General features: G+C 37.3%; 1 protein-coding gene across 5 annotated transcripts in view; it reads right to left on the reverse strand.

Annotated features, from left to right (window-relative positions):
• Positions 1 to 17,805, reverse strand: part of PDE1C (phosphodiesterase 1C) — a 514,714-nt gene that overhangs the window by 101,643 nt on the left and 395,266 nt on the right. For all 5 annotated transcript variants that reach the window (XM_047849292.1, XM_047849290.1, XM_047849293.1 and 2 more), the window contains 3 exons: positions 6,257 to 6,370; positions 4,201 to 4,383; positions 3,146 to 3,212 (listed from right to left, as the gene is read on the reverse strand). In XM_047849292.1, the coding sequence (XP_047705248.1) occupies positions 3,146 to 3,212; positions 4,201 to 4,383; positions 6,257 to 6,370 (364 nt within the window). The remainder of the gene's footprint in view (positions 1 to 3,145; positions 3,213 to 4,200; positions 4,384 to 6,256; positions 6,371 to 17,805) is intronic.

The following is a 17,805-nucleotide window of genomic DNA, read 5'->3' on the forward strand; positions in this document are numbered from 1 at the left end:
TTTTTTTTTTCCTTCCCCTCCCCCATGGGTTCCTGTTAAGTTTCTCAGGATCCACATAAGAGTGAAACCATATGGTATCTGTCTTTCTCTGTATGGCTTATTTCACTTAGCATCACACTCTCCAGTTCCATCCACGTTGCTACAAAAGGCCATATTTCATTCTTTCTCATTGCCAAGTAGTATTCCATTGTATATATAAACCACAACTTCTTTATGCATTTGTCAGTTGATGGAGATTTAGGCTCTTTCCATAATTTGGCTATTGTTGAAAGTGCTGCTATAAACATTGGGATACAAGTGCCCCTATGCATCAGCACTCCTGTTTCCCTTGGGTAAATTCCTAGCAGTGCTATTGCTGGGTCATAGGGTAGATCTATTTTTAATTTTTTGAGGAACCTCCACACTGTTTTCCAGAGTCTGCCACTCATTTTTAAAAGGGCCGTAGTTGTGATTCTCCAATTTTAATGTTCTTCAGAACCACCCAAGGTGCTCAGGAAAAAAATGCTGATTCTCGGGTGAGGGACTTGCAGAATCCATTTTTAACAAGCACCTACTTTAACTGTCTTAAGCCATTCTTCCTGTCTTACCAAACTTGGCCCAAGGCCCATTCCCGAAGAAAAATTTCATGAACTTCCTATCAGTCTAACATAGCCCGAAACTCCTCATTTCCTCCCACTTTCAACCTGGAGTCTGCCCAGGGTGTCTCTTTCTAAGTTACACAACAGCTGCCTTCTAAACAATAACAACACTTCTATAATTTCAATAACCCCACCTCAAAAGATTAGAGAGAAAACTCCCCAAATGAGAAGCTAGCATATATTGGATGGAAAAAATTAAAAGAACAAAAATTTCAAATTTAGAGATTGGTGGTGGTTAATTATTCTCTTATTTAAGTGTGATTTTATGCCCTGTTCTTACATTAATCACAAAGGTTAACACGTCAGTGGCATGATGGTTATTTTACTGAATTGTATTTTCTAAGTCTTTCAGGAAATTTTCTATAATAGAAGGAAACAATAGTGGTTCCATATAAACTGCTGGCAATGAAGTAGAAATAACCTTTCCTAACAAGCACCACCTAAAACAAAAAAAAAAAAGAAAAAGGAAAGAAAAAAAAAAGAATATCTGTGTGATCTTGCCAACTCCCCTTCAATCCACTGCAGATAAAACCAAAGTCTTGGGGGGTGGGGGGTGGGGTAGAAATATTACATTGTAAAAAAATCTTGAACTTCCCCAGTAAACAGCGGACAGGATCAAGACAAAGGGAAGCTTTAGCCTTATGCACATTATCAGCAATACTTGTGGAGAAGGGTAGTAATTTGGAGAGTTAGTACTTATTCTTGGGCTGTATCATCTAGGTTCCTTTCCCCTCAGAAAGACAACATGTGCTCATCTGAGAATTACTTTTCCCTAAGCTAAAAAATAACAATTCATGGATATCCCAGGTTGCTCCACATTTTCTTCAGTTATTTTGCATAGAAAAGACGCTCCAATTTAGAAGAAATATTTTCATAAATTTCTTAGCACAGGTATAACTACCTGTATTGATGTTCACAATAAAAGAAGAAGTTATAAGATAAAGGCTTCTTTTAATGTCCCTAAGCTTTCATTGAATGTTTCAGGTTCCGTTAAGAAAATCAATGCAGCTTCATAATGGGTGTTATGAAACATCAGATCTCGTGAAGCGATTTCACTGATTAAATGAGAAACGTCGCTACGAATTTCACCAATGTATTGGGCACTGGTGGGGGATTGAAAAGGAGTGACAGGAAACGTGTCTTCTTGCTGTAACCTTCTTGAGTATCTTTCCTGTTCTTAGGATGAGCTAAGAGGCAGAAAATGGAGAACTGAGAATCTGAATACAGGGTCTCACAAATTCAATTAGTGAATGTTCTTGCAGCAAGAGAAAGAGACTATGAAATATATAATCAAAATGGCCCCAAAAGGCTCACTCTTGACATTGAATTAAGCACTCCCATCCCTGATTCCATAAATAGGTAATTTAAGTTATCTTCCAAAAATATCATCAGGTAATACATGTTTCAGGTTTCAGAGAAAGACAACAATACATTTAACAATAGTAATAATGCTAGGATGTCCCTGAGCAAATGGATGATTCCATGTACAGACATCATCAATGTCAAGGAGCCAAGTGATCTGGCCCTTAGCACAGCCCCACCCTCAAATCCAGAAGCCAGATCCGCTTTAGTACAGCCAGGATAACCTCAAACCAGTGGACCTGAACGGATGCATATCTAGAGGAATACATCCACTTTGAGGCTTTTAGAGATATTCTATACAATTCCAAGAGCTTGCCTGGCAAAATAACTCTCCAGGACTTAGCACACTTAGACTCAAATGTCTATGTAACTTCTCATGGAACTTTTGGGCTCAGTGGGAGTCTTGGGTAAACAGTAGGATACATGGGTTCTGGGGACACACATTCATGCAGTAAAACGTTACTGAGAGCTTACAATGTGATTGGAACTCTGGTATCAAACTTTAGCTCTGGCTCTAATTAACTGTATCTTTTTAAAAATTTCACTAAGTCTCAGTTTCTTCATCTACAAAATGGGCTTAGAGTAGATAATCAGATAATGATACCACTTTGATCAGCAAAGATCCTTCTGATGGTGATGTAGAAAAATATGAAACCCACACTGTGTGATTTAAAAAATTATCAGGGCGCCTGGGTGGCTCAGTTGGTTAAATATCTGACTCTTGATTTCAGTTCAGGTCATGATTTCACGGTCATGATCTCGCCACCATGAGATTGAGCCCCGTGTCAGGCTCTTGCTGAGCATGGAGCCTACTTGGGATTCTCTCTTTCTTCTCTCCCCTTCTCTCTCTGGCCCTTCCCTACTCATTCTCTCTCTCCCCCTGTCTCTCTCTCTCTCTCTCAAAATAAATAAATAAGCATTTATAAATAAACAAACAAACAACAGAAAGAAAGAAAGAAAGAAAAAAAAATTAGCAAGACAAAGGCAAAAAGATTGTGATACTGTAAGAACAGATAAGTGAAAAATAAGAAGTCAAGAATGACTGGGAAACCTGTACATGAAAGCCTCTCATTTTCTAACAACAAATGTAACTATACTTTTTATAGGATACCGTGTACACTGTAAGATCTTTTCATTGGTATTACCTTTAATGCTTCAATAACAGCTGGTGGGTAGCTCAGTCCAACCATGTTTGATGTCCGTCTATACATTCTGGCAAAGTCAGAAGGGAAAAATGCAATGTCATACCTTACAAACAGGAATTAGCAGGACACACACTTATACTAAGTGCTGACAAATAATGAGAAGTCATGTCGTTGGGTGCACCAAGAAACGTAATGGTGTTTTACAACCTTTTTCATAGTCATTCAAGACGACTAAGAAAGAGTTAAATTCAAGAGAAATTAAAGCAATCCCAAATACGTGAACCATTGGAAAGAAACAAAAAAAAATTAATCTCTGTGCCCCAAATTGGAAAGTCAATTATTAAATTGGGTCACTTCTTCTGCCAGAAGTGAATTATAGTACAGCATAGACAGTATGCAAAGTAGCACTTTAACCTGAATGAGGAACTCCTATGGGCAACCCATTTGGAAGAGCTTGTTCTTTAGAACTGTCAGAAACAAAAAGAAAAATGTCCCAGGTGAACTCTGAACTGAATGTGGCATTTCTAAAACCTGTAACTGTGTAATGAGGGTCATAGGAAGAATAAATTGATTTGTGCAGTAAGGATTATAGGAAGAAGAAATCAATTACTGCAATCTATTTCTGGGGAAGGGGGCAATTTAACTTAAAGAGCAAAATGGCCAACAAAATTGGAAAGTGTCATGGGGAACTCAAAGCCTTTCAACAAACTGGTCCCTCTGGGTCAACAACCTCAAGGCATCTTTGCCCTGTTCCAAATGCAGGCACTATCCACATATGTCAAAGGATGATGGATTAGATGATGGCCTTTTTTAAAACTCAAACCAGATCTTTTCTAGTTAACAGAAAGCATTCTGAGCAAAGGCAAACGCTTGTCCTAATGATGCTACAGAGATTAAATAGATATGTTTTGGCAATCTCTCACTCAAGACTATCTGTTTCCACCAGAATTTTCTGGTTTATAAAGACACCAAAATTAAATCAAAGAAAAGCTTTCAGTTGTTGGAAACTGGTGTTCCTTTTGCTGCTTTGGTCATTGAATGACAGCTGTCTTTACCTCTCCACAAATATCCCGGCCTGCACTGCATGGACAATGCTCTTGAACCGTGGCTTCTCCTCGCTCCTTCTGAGCATCATCCCCATCTGCCTCGTGAAGGTGGAGGCCAGCCAGTCTCGGACCTCAGAAGGCACTGCATCTGACTGAATGTCACTGAGTTCATCCTCTGTATCCAGGAGTCGCCTGAACGGAGGAAATACAACCAGGACACTGAGATTAAATCTGAAGTTAGAGCTCTCTGTTCAAAACAGCTGCTCCTTCTTTCTACCCCACCTGCATACATAGGTACAACGAAACCAGATAAAAATGGCCACAAAAAATACAGCATGTTTTTAGTAAGGCTTGTAAAACCTCACCATTTATGTTTCAGGATGGTTCTGCCTACCAGACTGGACAAAGAAACACAGAACTCAGAGGAAGTCAAATACACTCCATTTCAGGCTGTAGGTCTCAGACCCACTGCACTAAGGAGCACCCAGTATCTGTATTCCTAGGTTTGTAGAATTTGAATGGGATATAAATCCTCCACTTAAACATGCATTCACAGGGAGGTTTATTTTAGAGATGGACCATGTGGCATTATTTTGGGTTTAAAAAAAGAATATTTAAAGACTTTGCTATAGACAATAATACTGTATCACAAACTCCGAAGTTGCTAAGAGACTAGATCTTAATTGTTCCCACCACAAAAAAATAATGATGATTATGTGACCTGATAGAGGTGTTAGCTAACGCTATGGTGGTAACATTATAATATATAACATATAATAAATCAACCCACTGTACAACTGAAAGTTACCCAATGTTATACATCAATTATAAATAAATTTTTAATAAAAATAAGTTTAAAATAAAATAAAATAAATATTTTTTTAAAAATTTAATTTAAAAGAGAAAAAGAACTACTTTGTAAAATATTATCCAAATCACATCAACCCAGTCCTCTGAAATAATAAACATCTGAAATGATGTCAACTGATATTCTTTCTAGTTTGATAGCACATTATAGAAATTTAAATTCTAAATTCAAGAACAATTTCCAATATAATTCAGTTCTTTATTTGAGCTCAGTTACGTAAGTCAGATGTGCTTACCTGACTTTTCAAACTTGTTCATAGGTCAGACCACCAGAAGAGAACATAAATAGTAATGAGTTATAATAAAATTATATTTTATATTTATATTAAGCCCTGCTAAAAATAAGCAGTACAAACAGGTGTTCATAAAAAGGGTTTTTTAAAAAAGGTTCTTTTTTTCCCCCCTTTAGACACATCAAATGGGGGGCAGGGGAGAAAATGAAACATTTGGGAAAAAACTAAGATATCAAATTTCCTTAAATTAGGAACCAAGCATGTCACCAAACACTAAGTCACATACATAATTCTTAGATCAGGGGGAAATCCTTTCAGATTGGAATCTGGTACAGGAAAGTAAGACTGACAGAGGAGCCTGTCTGAATTAGGAAAAAGAAGATAAGATTTTCATATTTACCATGTCAACATTTTTCAAAAGAAAAGCCGTTTTGCTATTTTCAAATGCATTTGGTGACTGGAAGTGCTTTCATACTTTTGGGTAATTCAAGTGGGATGAGTCTATTAAGAAAATCAGTAACATGTAAGATTGAAGGAGGAATTCTCGGTGCTTAAGGGGATAAATGCTTCACTACCACTTCAGGAGTTTCCGCTTAGAGACAGATGTGAATTAAAACACGAACATAATTTTTAGGCTGAGGCTGACAATGTGCAATAATTACAGTGGAACTCTACACTTGATAAGAAATCTTACCATATTTTTAAAAATCATTTCTTCTCCTCTTACATTATCTCACTTCATTGTCATAAAGGCCATGTGAGAGAAGTTCAAGTAGCTTCTTTTCTAGATGAGGAGGTACAGAGGATGTGTAAGGGTGAAAATCTACCTGATTCCTTTGTGGAAACTAAAGTGCCATGACCAGTCATTTGACTGCTACCCCATACAGGCCATGGGGGACATTTCAGAAAACCACATGACAGAAAACTTCCCATCAGTGCACTAACTTCTGTCATTTCTAGCTTACCTGGTTTCATCAATGTACACGGATTCAAGTACCGTGGCTGCATATTCCAAATTCTTCTTAAGATCTACCACTGAAGCCTCTCCTCTCTCTAATTGTTTGACCAAAGACCGTAGCCTAGGGGGAAAAAAAAGACATGACTAAACTAGAATAGAGGAAACAAAGAACAATCTTACAATTATAGTGACAGATTTTACAGCCATTGAATATTTTTATTTATCCCAATATACCTGAAAGGAAAACACAAATCTAGTGATGGAGTAGACCAGTATTTCTCAAAAGAGCAAGTTATAAAACAAACACATACGTTTTTGCCAATGTGAAGCAAAAACAAAAAATGTTCTCATCCACCAGGCACTGACCACCCCCAAGACTTCTAGCTATCTTTTATCTAAGAGTTCCCTAAATTACCAATGATTTTGCTGCTTCTCTGATTTCAATTTTTTTGGTTCTAATTGGACGTATTAAAGCATGAGCAGCAGCAATATTCACCAAATGCCACTGGAGATTCCACTGTGTTGAAGACTATGTTATGTTTGTTCAGCAGTGACCAGCTTCATGAGCCTGCATGGGTAACCTCATGGCCAACGGGTGTTCCAGGATAGGTAAGGAGAGTCAGACCACCAAAATACCCATAGAGGGCTACATAAGGAATACATGAAGAGAAACTATTTTCCTGGACAGGAGGAATTCCTTGCAGATTAATACCCCAGCTCTAAGCAGGGGGTAGGGGTGGGGGGTGGAGGGGTGGGGGGGTGGAGAGGCTGGATGATAAACCAAGGTAATGAAGACAAGACCTTCCTCACTGCTGGTCAGGTATTCCAGACAATGTAAAAGAAATGATAAAATATGCTCTCTTATTTATATCAACATTATCCCCACAGAGAAGGGGTTAGCATATATGAGAGCAATAAAATGACAGCAGAAGATCAAAGTCCAGTAACTGAGAACACTGTAAATACCAGAGATATGGAGGTTGAACAAACTCCTTGGGCTGTGTGACACTAGGTAAAGAAAAGAGCAGAAACTTTGAGGACAACCTTGGGTCTGAGCCCCATACCCCAACATATTAGCTATGCTATACCAGGCCAGTTATTTAACTTCTCTGAGTGTCAGCTAAAAAAAAAAAAAATGGGAGATTCAACCACCAAATGTTCTAAGTTGATATAAAGATTAAATCAAATTGATATTAATATGTTCACATCAATCATGTGGATTTTTTCTAGCTTTAATATAATTAACACATCACATTGTATAAATTTAAGGTGTGCAACACAGTGATTTGACACATGTATATACTGCAAAAATGATTACCAGAATAGGATTACTTAACACATTCATAATCTCAAATATTTACAACCTGTTTGTGTGTGTGTGTGTGTGTGTGTGTGCGGCAAAGACATTTAAGATTTACTCTGTTGGCAACTTTCAAGTATACAATACTTGAAACTAATACTTGCTAACTATAATCACGGTGCTATAATCACCAAAACACATTAGATCCCCAAAACTTATTCATCTTATAACTAAAAGTCTCTATTCTTTGACCAACATCTCCTCATTTCCTCTTTGTTTTTCTGAAGGCAATTGTTACTATTATTGTTGCTGTTATTCAGTGACCTTGATCATCAGAGGCAGCCAGACAGGAAACATTCTAGCAATATACCTAAGAGTATCATGAAGTCTCCATTTCCCAAGGCTATGCCCATGTTCCTGACTTCAAAATATCCTCAGATTTGCCATCATAAGAGATAATAGGTCACTTCTTGGCCAGGTGTAGACTACTCCCCTCCAGATCTACATGAAAATGATCACCTGTAAATACTGAGGAAAAGTTCTGGATTAACCTTAAACAGTAGGTCAGCCACACAAAAGAAATTCCCAGGAATTTCAGTGATATAAAATACAGAAGAAATTAGATTGAGGATGGTCACTACTGGACTTGTGAATCTCCAGCACGTAATGGGAAAATAGGCAAAGGAAACCAGCAGAGGCCTCTGTGGGCTTAGAGGTAAGGATCAGCCCTGTGGCTCCCATTAGCAGCACTAGGAAGTGTTCTGGATTTCAGGGGCAGCAGGACAAGGAGTTGGCAGGAAGGGCTTACCAGTCACTCACACACAGTGGACAGCCAGCCTGCCAAAGAATGGGGAGATTGTTGTAGCTGTGAGCCCTGAGAGCTATTCCAAATAAGGAATGGAAGTTCTTTAGCAAAACACATTCCTGGCTAAGTCTGCCTCTAATTTGGACTCTCACCTACAGGGGCCCAACTACCCCCAAGATGTCTGGAATCTCAACCAGCAAAGTCAAATGAGGGTAAATTAAAAAAAAATTTTTTTTAATTTTCTCCCTTCATTTGGGGTTTAAAGATTCCACCAGGAATTGACACGAATCTCTAATAGGACCCATGTCAAATCTCAAAACCTAAGAGGAATGAACCAAAAGTAAAAAAAAAAAAAAAAAAAAATGGCTAGGCAAAACGTAAGACTAATAGAAGTAAGGACCAGATGATTCTGTCTACCTGCAATAGGGCTTCCATAAGAAATAAACAAACAGAAGCAGCTTTAGTCAAATAAGTTTTCCTAGACTGAAGAAAGCCTTTTGTAAGAGGATGAAAAGGGATCAGATAAAACCAGGAAAAAATAAATAAAACATCCAACATTTGCTGTTGTAATTTTTCATTTCAAGGAATAGAGAAAAGAACCTGAAAACGTTTGAGAAAATATATGACTTACAAAGTAAATAGAAATGTAGCTGGCCATAGAATTCTACCATGCCAAATACCAGAGAGCAATTTAAAAGTAATACCATTTTTTAAAGAATAATGTGGTATAATTCAAGAGATCTATGTCTGTATCTATACAGTAGAATTGCCTACAAATATATTCTCAGGTGTGGATAACTTCAAAAATCCATCATTAATATGATTTTCCAAAACAAAACAAAACAAAACAAAAAAACAATAAACTTGAAGGCATACTCTAGGACAGTGATCTTTCAAGGGTGAGAGTACATTCATGGTTCTCCCATTAAATGGATTGTGAATTCATGACCTAGATTTCACTAAGCCAGTCTTTACAAAATAGACAAGTAGTTTCAAAGATTTTAACAAATGGCAGATGAAACACAATCCTAATTATATAAGGCCAAGGAAATATAAAAATGACTGACAGGTCTTCTCCCAAGACAAGCTCCTGTTCCTAGTAGAAGGGCTTCCTATGTCACTTTTATGAACCAAAAAGCAATTATAATCGTCAAAAACAACTGAAATTATTAAGAACATTATATGGAATACTGCTTTGAATCCACTATTCTTAAAGATCCCTACTCCCAGGAAAGCACAATATCGGGGCAATACAAGTCTAGAAGAGTTGGATATCATCTTGTGATCTCGCACCAGGACCACAGGCCAGAACAGGAGTGGGGCTCCCAGGGAAAGCATCACCTGGAATCCCACTCCACAGTTCAGATTAGAGTGCTGAAAATCATCTCCCCTGGAAAGTCCCAGGCTTGGTACCACAAGTAGCAGAAAATCAACAGTGTGGGGCTCCATCCTGATGTAGTCACCAGTCGTGCCAGTCAGACATTGGGCACAGCCACATTTATGTATCCGCTGTGAAGGTCTGACACGACAGAAAGTTGTAAACAGAAGCAAACCCATAACTGAGTGACTTCAACAAACCCAGAGAAGAAATAATACAGAATAAAGTACCTTTAGGATGCATAAGAAGTACTAAAAATTCTTATCTGTTCCCATTTCCCTGGCTTACGAGATGAGCAAAAGATTCTACCTACACCCTGGTGGACACAAAGGAAACCTAGGACACACTCAGTGTGTTTATGGAGAGCACCTAGTTGACAGTCACCTCTCTTTGTTCAAGAACAACTAAACAGAAATATATATATATATATACATATACATTATTATATATTATATATTATATATCATATATACTTATGTATATACTTATAATATATACTTATAATATATACTTATATAAAACATAATATTATATATATAATATATATAAAACATATCAATGAAAAGATTCAGCATTAAAGAAAGAGAATACAGCACTCAAAATGAAGAGCAAGGACTCACTTTCAAAAATAAAATTCACTAATGGCAACAGAAGTAAGTTTCAGGGAACATCTGCTTTGTGTTCAATAAAATTCAAGAAAACATGGATCTGTGAAACAAAGGTGAGAGCGGAAATCATAATGTAATAAAAAGCAAACATATTGAGACAGGAAAAGAAATTTAAAAGAAACAAAACACGACAATAGGAAAAATATATAAACTTTTTTTTTTTTAGAAAAAAAGAAGTAAATGGTGATCAACTTTTTAGACGCCCAGCTCCTATTTGGACTGGCACCCATCAAACACAAGCCATAGCTGTCCCTGTCCACATAGCTGCCAGCTTTATGCTTTATGCAGCCACCACACAAACCCTAGAAAATTCCAAATGTCCTTATTTTCAAATATTGTTGAGCTCTAAGACAGCATTCAGGTGGGTGTTTCTCCACTGGCCCCCTCTACACCCTCTCCTCCTTATCCTTCTTGGAATATGATGCCCTGTCCTTCCCTACCTACCACATGAAACTGTAGCTTCGTGAATGGAAGAGTTTCAAATTAGCTCTTTCACCACTGCCACCAAATCCCTAGATTTGAATCCATCTTAAGAAGAGTTGTCTAAAAATAGCCAAGATCTCTCATACCCATGTTATAAAGTATTTTTGTTAACTTTGGAGAAGACTAGCTAAAGGAGGAAGGCTCGGATGCCCTCCTTTGTTTTCCTAGTGAAATTTGTCTGGGTATTTTTCCATGTGGATTCATTTCACCTAAAAGCCAAGGTCCCAAAGGACCAATCCCAGGTAAGCTCTACTCTATATAACTAGCTATTTAATACTATTCATAAGAAATTTTGGTCCAGGCACCTAAAGGAAGGGAGAGAGGGAGAAAGCTGAGGGAGGGAAAAGGGAAATATACAACAATACCAATAATAAAGTATCTCTTCTGCGTGAATGTTCATAGTTTCCAGCACTACATTTATTTCTGTCACCATGGCTGCCAGATAATGGTTCCAATATAGAAGTGCAACACCATTTTAGGACTAGCTTATGCTTTCAAACTTTGGCAATATGCCTTTCTGTTATGAAGGGTATAATTTTATTGTGGATGAACCACGGCATCTTTACCCGAGTCCTCCACTTCTCTACAGAAGCTGCTTTCCCCAGGCTTCCCAGCTACAAGGCATATGATGAAATGCTGTGTTACTTAGTTTCCCATGCCCTCAAGCCCAGAGCAAGTCCTGGATGCTGAGTTACCTTGAGACCATGCCATTATTTGAAACGCATATAAGCATCAGAAGAGAGGAACTAAGTGAGGAAAGGCCGAACACCATATTTTTGAATTTGAAAAGCTGTTGGAATGGATAATTTTCTAGAACCAATGGGGTTGATTTTATTAGGAAACAACTTTTTGACTCAACTTCATAACCCAGAAAACTGCCCTACAATGGACTAAGCACTACTCCCCACCCAGGTGACGTCCTAAAAACCCTCCTATACTATGCTTTGAAAGCACATATATTCGTTGAGCTTTAGACACTACTACAATGAAATCATCAGAAAAGCCTACCAAGCAAAAATAAACTGGAATAAAAAGCCAGGAAATATGGTTTCTTATTATCGGTCCTTTCTGCCCCAGGTTATTCCCTTTGAGAATGGATAAGCAGCAACAAAAATGCCACCGGGGCCAAGGATGGCTGTTATCTCAGACAGGCTTTGTTTAATTTGAAAGAATGTAAAAGGGAACTGGATCTTTTAAAACACTTCCCGTGCAGGTTCCAGGGAATCATGAGTCCTAAAAACTCTTTTGAATAAAACACTCAGTGTTTCAGTTCATCACATCCGTGTATTTGTAAGGCAAAAACATCTCTGTGTACTTTTCACACACCTGTTTCCTCCATGTCACTCCCATCCCCTGCCACTTACCTAAATGCCACAGAAAGTAAATTAGAACAATTCCTCCTAAAACAGCCCTAAAGTGGGATACTCTAAGTGACCCTCAGATTTATGTTTTAATGTCATCTGCCAATGCCATCTGAGTATTTTTCTGGTTTGTTTTTATAATTAATTAGGGTGCCTGCACTTGTAACACTCATTCAGCATTTGCTGGGTGCTTTCTGTATGCAGGCACTATGACAGGCTCTAACAATCCAAAGGAGAAAATGCACAACTTTTCCTTAATTAGGGAAGATGGATAGCTAATAGGCACCTGCCATGAAGCATGGCAAGCATGATCCCTGAGGTGACAAAGGTGCTAAGAAAGCAAAAAGGAGGGGAATGTACAAATAACAAGGCACTCACTTGAGGAGATGACATCAGAGCCACTGGAGACCAGATAGGCATCAGCCAGGCAAGCGAGATAAACAAAACAAAACAAAACAAAACAAAAAACTGGCAAACTTTAGACTAAGGGAGCAGCCAGAAGACTGTGATTCATTCAGGAAATTCCCATAGGTAGCTGGAACTTAGGGGTATATGAAGAGATAAAACTTTAGAAGAAGGCAGAAAGAAGCCAGACCCTGGCGGGGCTATTGTGCCAAGCTAAAGAAATTTAATTTTCTCCTGGAGATAATGTGGATTCCCCTGGACAATTTTTAAATGGGGTAGCGAGCGGCATGATAAGATTTTCTTTTTTTTTTTTAATTTAAGTTTATTTATTATTGAGAGAGAGAGAGAGAGAGAGCGTGAGCAGGGGAGGTGCGGAAAGAGAGGGAGAGAGAGATCCCAAGCAGGATCCACACTGTCAGTGTGAAGCCGGATGCAGGGCTCAAACTCATGAACCCGTGAGACCATGACCCTAACCGACACTTAACCGACTGAGACACCCAGGCGTCCTAAAGAGTAGCGTTTTAAAAGATCTAGCAGCAGAGCAAAGGAGTGCAGTTACTTAGTAAGTGGGAAAATTCTATACATTTTTGTTGTAATTAGGCTTGTCTAATAGCCTGAACAGTGCAGTAGGAATATAATCTCTCATGTGAGAGCACAGTGATAAATAAGGTGTTGCATGAGTTTGGTGGTAGCATGGAGTGTTGTTTTTAATAATTTCTGGGAAAGGACTTGTTTGGAGCATGTGATATCCTGATATAGTGACCCCCAAAAGCACGAACACCAACAAAAATGATGACTGGCAAGAATAGCCTAGTTATGTAACTTTTACCTTCTGTTAATGCCCTAAATAAAAGAGAATTTTGCTTCTATGGCTCCCAACATGCTTAGGCAGAGGTTCAAATAGATTTAAATAGATTATTGGGCTCAAATTATTCTTTCACTTAAAAAAAAAAAAAACAACTGGGTGCCTAGGTGCATTTCTGTATTTTTACATACCTCTCTATATACGCTATTGACTAGTAAAAACATAATGTTATACAAGACTTTAAATATCATTATTAACAAAATTGACCTAATTGAACATGTACTGAATGAACACTACAGTCAGTTGCAGAGTACGTCCTTTTCAAATGCGCATGTAACAGTTACCAAAATTGACTATATGCTGGGTCATAGCAAAAATATCAACAAATATCAAATAATTGAAATCAGATAATGTTCTCTAATAACAGTGGAACTCAGGTTGAAGTCAATAACAAAAAAAAATGAATAGAAATATTCCAAATGTTTGAAAATTTAGGCATATACTTTTAAATAACCATGGGTCAAAGATTAAATGAGAAAATCATTCTAATGTCAATAAAAATATGATACATCAAACTTGTGGCATTCAGGTAAAGCAGTGCTGAGAGGGAAATATATAGTCTTTTATTTTTTAATTTTTTAACATTTATTCATTTTTGAGAGACAGACAGAGAACATGAGTGGGGGAAGGGCAGAGAGACAGGGACACATAGAATTTGAGGCAGGCTCCAGGCTCTGAGCTGTCAGCACAGAGCCTGATGTGGGGCTTGAACTAATGGACCGAGAGACCATGACCTAAGCCGAAGTCAGATGCCTAACCCATTGGGTCACCCAGGTGCCCCTGGAAATATATAGTCTTAACTAACTAGATCAGAAAGGACGAACATCTGAAAATAAGTGATCTCATTATCTATCTCAAGAAATTAGAAAAAGTAAGTTAACCCATCTCAAGAAAACAGAAAAAGAACAAGTTAATCCAGAAGAAGTTAAAGATAGCAAAAAAATAAATAAACACAATAAACAAAACTTAATTAAGTAGAAAACAAACATTTACTTAGGAAAAATAAAGCCAAAACAATAACAAAAAATAATCACCAAAACTAAAAGCTAGGTAAATCAATAAAGCTTAATAATTGAATTTAATAATTCAAATAATTGAAAAGCTTAATGAAATGGTTAAGCCAAACAAGACTGATCAAGACCAAAAAAAAGGCACAAGTAACCAAGTATCAAGAATAAAAGAGTGAATATTACTACAGATCCCAGAGACATTTTAAAAAATACTAAAAAATAACATAAATACTTTTCTGCAGATACATTTAAAAATTGAGATAAAATTTTTAAATTTCAGACAACTTAATTTATCAAAAAATTTTATAAGAAAAAAGATAAAATATAAATACTTCTATATCCACTGAAGAAACTGAATCCATAGTTTAATATTTTACCACAAAGAAAATGACAGTGCTAAATCATTTTATCAATGAATTCATCCAAAGAGGACATAACAGAATCTTCCAGAGAAAAGCAAAAGAAGAAACATTTTCCAATTCATTTTGTGAAGCCAGCATACTCTTGCATCCAAAACTAAACAAGACAATTATAATAACAGAATTACAGATCAGCCTCCCATAAACATAGATGCAAAAATCCTAAACAGAATTTTAGCAAACTAAATCCAGAGATAAATAAAATGGAAAGCAAACACCAAGCAAACTTGCAAAATGCAAGGTTGCTTTAATATTTTAAAGCAATGAATAAATGGTATTATTTTAACAGAAATGAAAGAAAAAATCATACACTCTTCATAATAGGTTTAGAAAAAGCATTTGAGAAAACATCTATTCATGATAAATATCTTCACAAAGAAGGAGTCGAAGTGAATTTCCTAAATCTGACACTGGGTCTTTAAAACAAAATACTACAGCAAACATCATCATACATAATACTGAAATATGGTGAGTTTTCCTGTTGAACTAGCTAATATGGGGACATGTATTACCACTAATTCCCTTCAAGCCTATATGGGAAGTTCTCACCAGCTCAAGAAAGAAAGGAGAAGAAATAAAAGGCATAAATACTGGAAAGGAAAAATAAAACTGTACTACAGATGAAATCCTACATAGACAGGATATCTAAAAGAATTTGCAAGTATTATAATTAAAAGGTGAATTTAGCAAGGTCACTGGATAAACAGCAATAAATAATTACAAAAGCATCAAAAAGGAAAGTATCCAGAAATAAACTTTATAAAAGACAAAAAAGAACTCTATAAAAAACTGTAAGATATTATTAAGAGAAGTCTAAATGGCCTAAATAATAATCCATGTACATAAATTTAAAACTCAGTATTTAAGAAATATGAATTCTGCCTAAATTCATCTATAGCTTCCATGTAATCCTAAACAAATTGTCCACAGGTCATTTGGTGGAAATTGACAGGCTGGTGCTAAAATTTATTTGGAAATGCGACCAAATATACCAAATATGGTTTTTGAACAAAAAAGAACAAAGCTGAAGAAATTATACTCCTAAATACCAAGACTTATTACAAAGCATTTAATTCTGGCCCTGTGTCCCTTAACCACGTCGCTATTTTAGCCTTCTCTCAATATCCAGCTGGCATGTGTAAGGATGTGCACCTGTACTTTTATATTAATTTAAACACAACATAAGTAGGCAAGGGAATCTGCTACAAGCATAACTAAAACAGCTAAATATAAATTGCTTTTAAATGATCCTGGTCTACATGCGATTGTTCTATTCCATCAGCATGGGCCCATTCTTTGGATGCCCACTTGAGGGTATCACTACATACTCTCTAGGTTGCTGTGGATTCTCTGATGCCTCTTGTTTTCATGAAGCTACACCATGAACATACCTGAATATTCAGTCTTCTCTTACTTTCTGTTCTACAGAGTAAATCTCCTTTCAGGATGCATGTTTGTGGGTGAGAGAGTGAGAGGATGTGAGTGCACATGCATGCAAACTCACTATCAACACCAGGCAGAAAGCACTGTTTAGACCAGGAGAAGCCTTGTATTTTTATGGTATTCCAGGAGGTATTATGACCTAGGGTTAAAGTATCAATTCATTTTGAGTTGATAATATTGACTTTGTTCCTATGGAGTTCTTATTATCATATAATGTATTGATTTAGAAAGGGGGTTCCCTCTAGTCATTCTTGGTCTTCTAGAGAAATAATTCTTTAATACTAGTTTATCCCTTACTTGTTTTCACTGTCACTCAACTCACACATTCTAGGTTTTGTTTTGTTTTTTAAGTTTATTCATTTACTTTGAGTGGGGGAAGGGGTAGAGAGAAAGGGAGAGAGAGAATCCCAGGACGGAGCCCGACCTGGGGCTCAGTGTCACGAACCACGAGAACATGAGCCAAGATCCAAGAGTCGGATGCCTAACCCACTGAGCTACCCAGACACCCCTCACATATTCTGTTAAAAAGAGATATTGCAAAAAAAAAATTAAAAAATAAGTGCAAGACACACAATTATGCTAGGAAAATCTTTACTCCTGAAGGAAGACATTGTCTCTCTAAAGTATGACTCTAGGTGGGCAGAGCTTATTAGAATAGAGTGCTAATGTGAGAACCCACTTTATTGGCCAGCTTTCTTCAGGAAAAAGAAATAAAAAGAATGAAAAGGAAAACTCAGAGCATCATTCAGAATCTACCACAGGCCATGATGGGGGCTGTGGAGGGAGATGGAGACGAAATCCTGCCAGCCTACGAAGAGGTAAGTTCCAGAAGCCATTTTTCATTTGCAGCTATTCATGTGCAAAGAATCACCATCACTTTTCTCTGCTAATAAACATGCCACTTCAAAAACATCTGTTGGGACAGACCAAAGAAATGAGAAGGACTAAAAATGTCTTTGAATGGTGGTAATGAGAAAAGGAAGATGAGCAGAAATAGGAGGGAAATCTGCAGGAAGATTTAGGCAGGTTGAAACCACACATGGACAAATTTCTCTACATCTTAAGAATCAGCCCAGCCCCATGGCTCCCTCACTTTCCTTCCTGAATTCAGTTCCTTATTCAACCTGAATTGCACTGTGTTGGAATGATTATCCAGAGAAGCTAAGTAAAATTCACTCGCCCAGCAAAATCACAGAAATTCTACCATACTAGAAACATAGTATATTTTTTTCTTTAATTTTTTTTAACGTTTATTTATTTTTGAGACAGAAAGAGACAGAGCATGAACGGGGGAGGGGCAGAGAGAGAGGGAGACACAGAATCGGAAGCAGGCTCCAGGCTCTGAGCCATCAGCCCAGAGCCCGACGCGGGGCTCGAACTCACGGACCGCGAGATCGTGACCTGAGCCGAAGTCAGATG

This window comes from Prionailurus viverrinus, chromosome A2, assembly GCF_022837055.1.
Source record: "Prionailurus viverrinus isolate Anna chromosome A2, UM_Priviv_1.0, whole genome shotgun sequence".
Taxonomy (NCBI): Eukaryota; Metazoa; Chordata; class Mammalia; order Carnivora; family Felidae; genus Prionailurus; species Prionailurus viverrinus.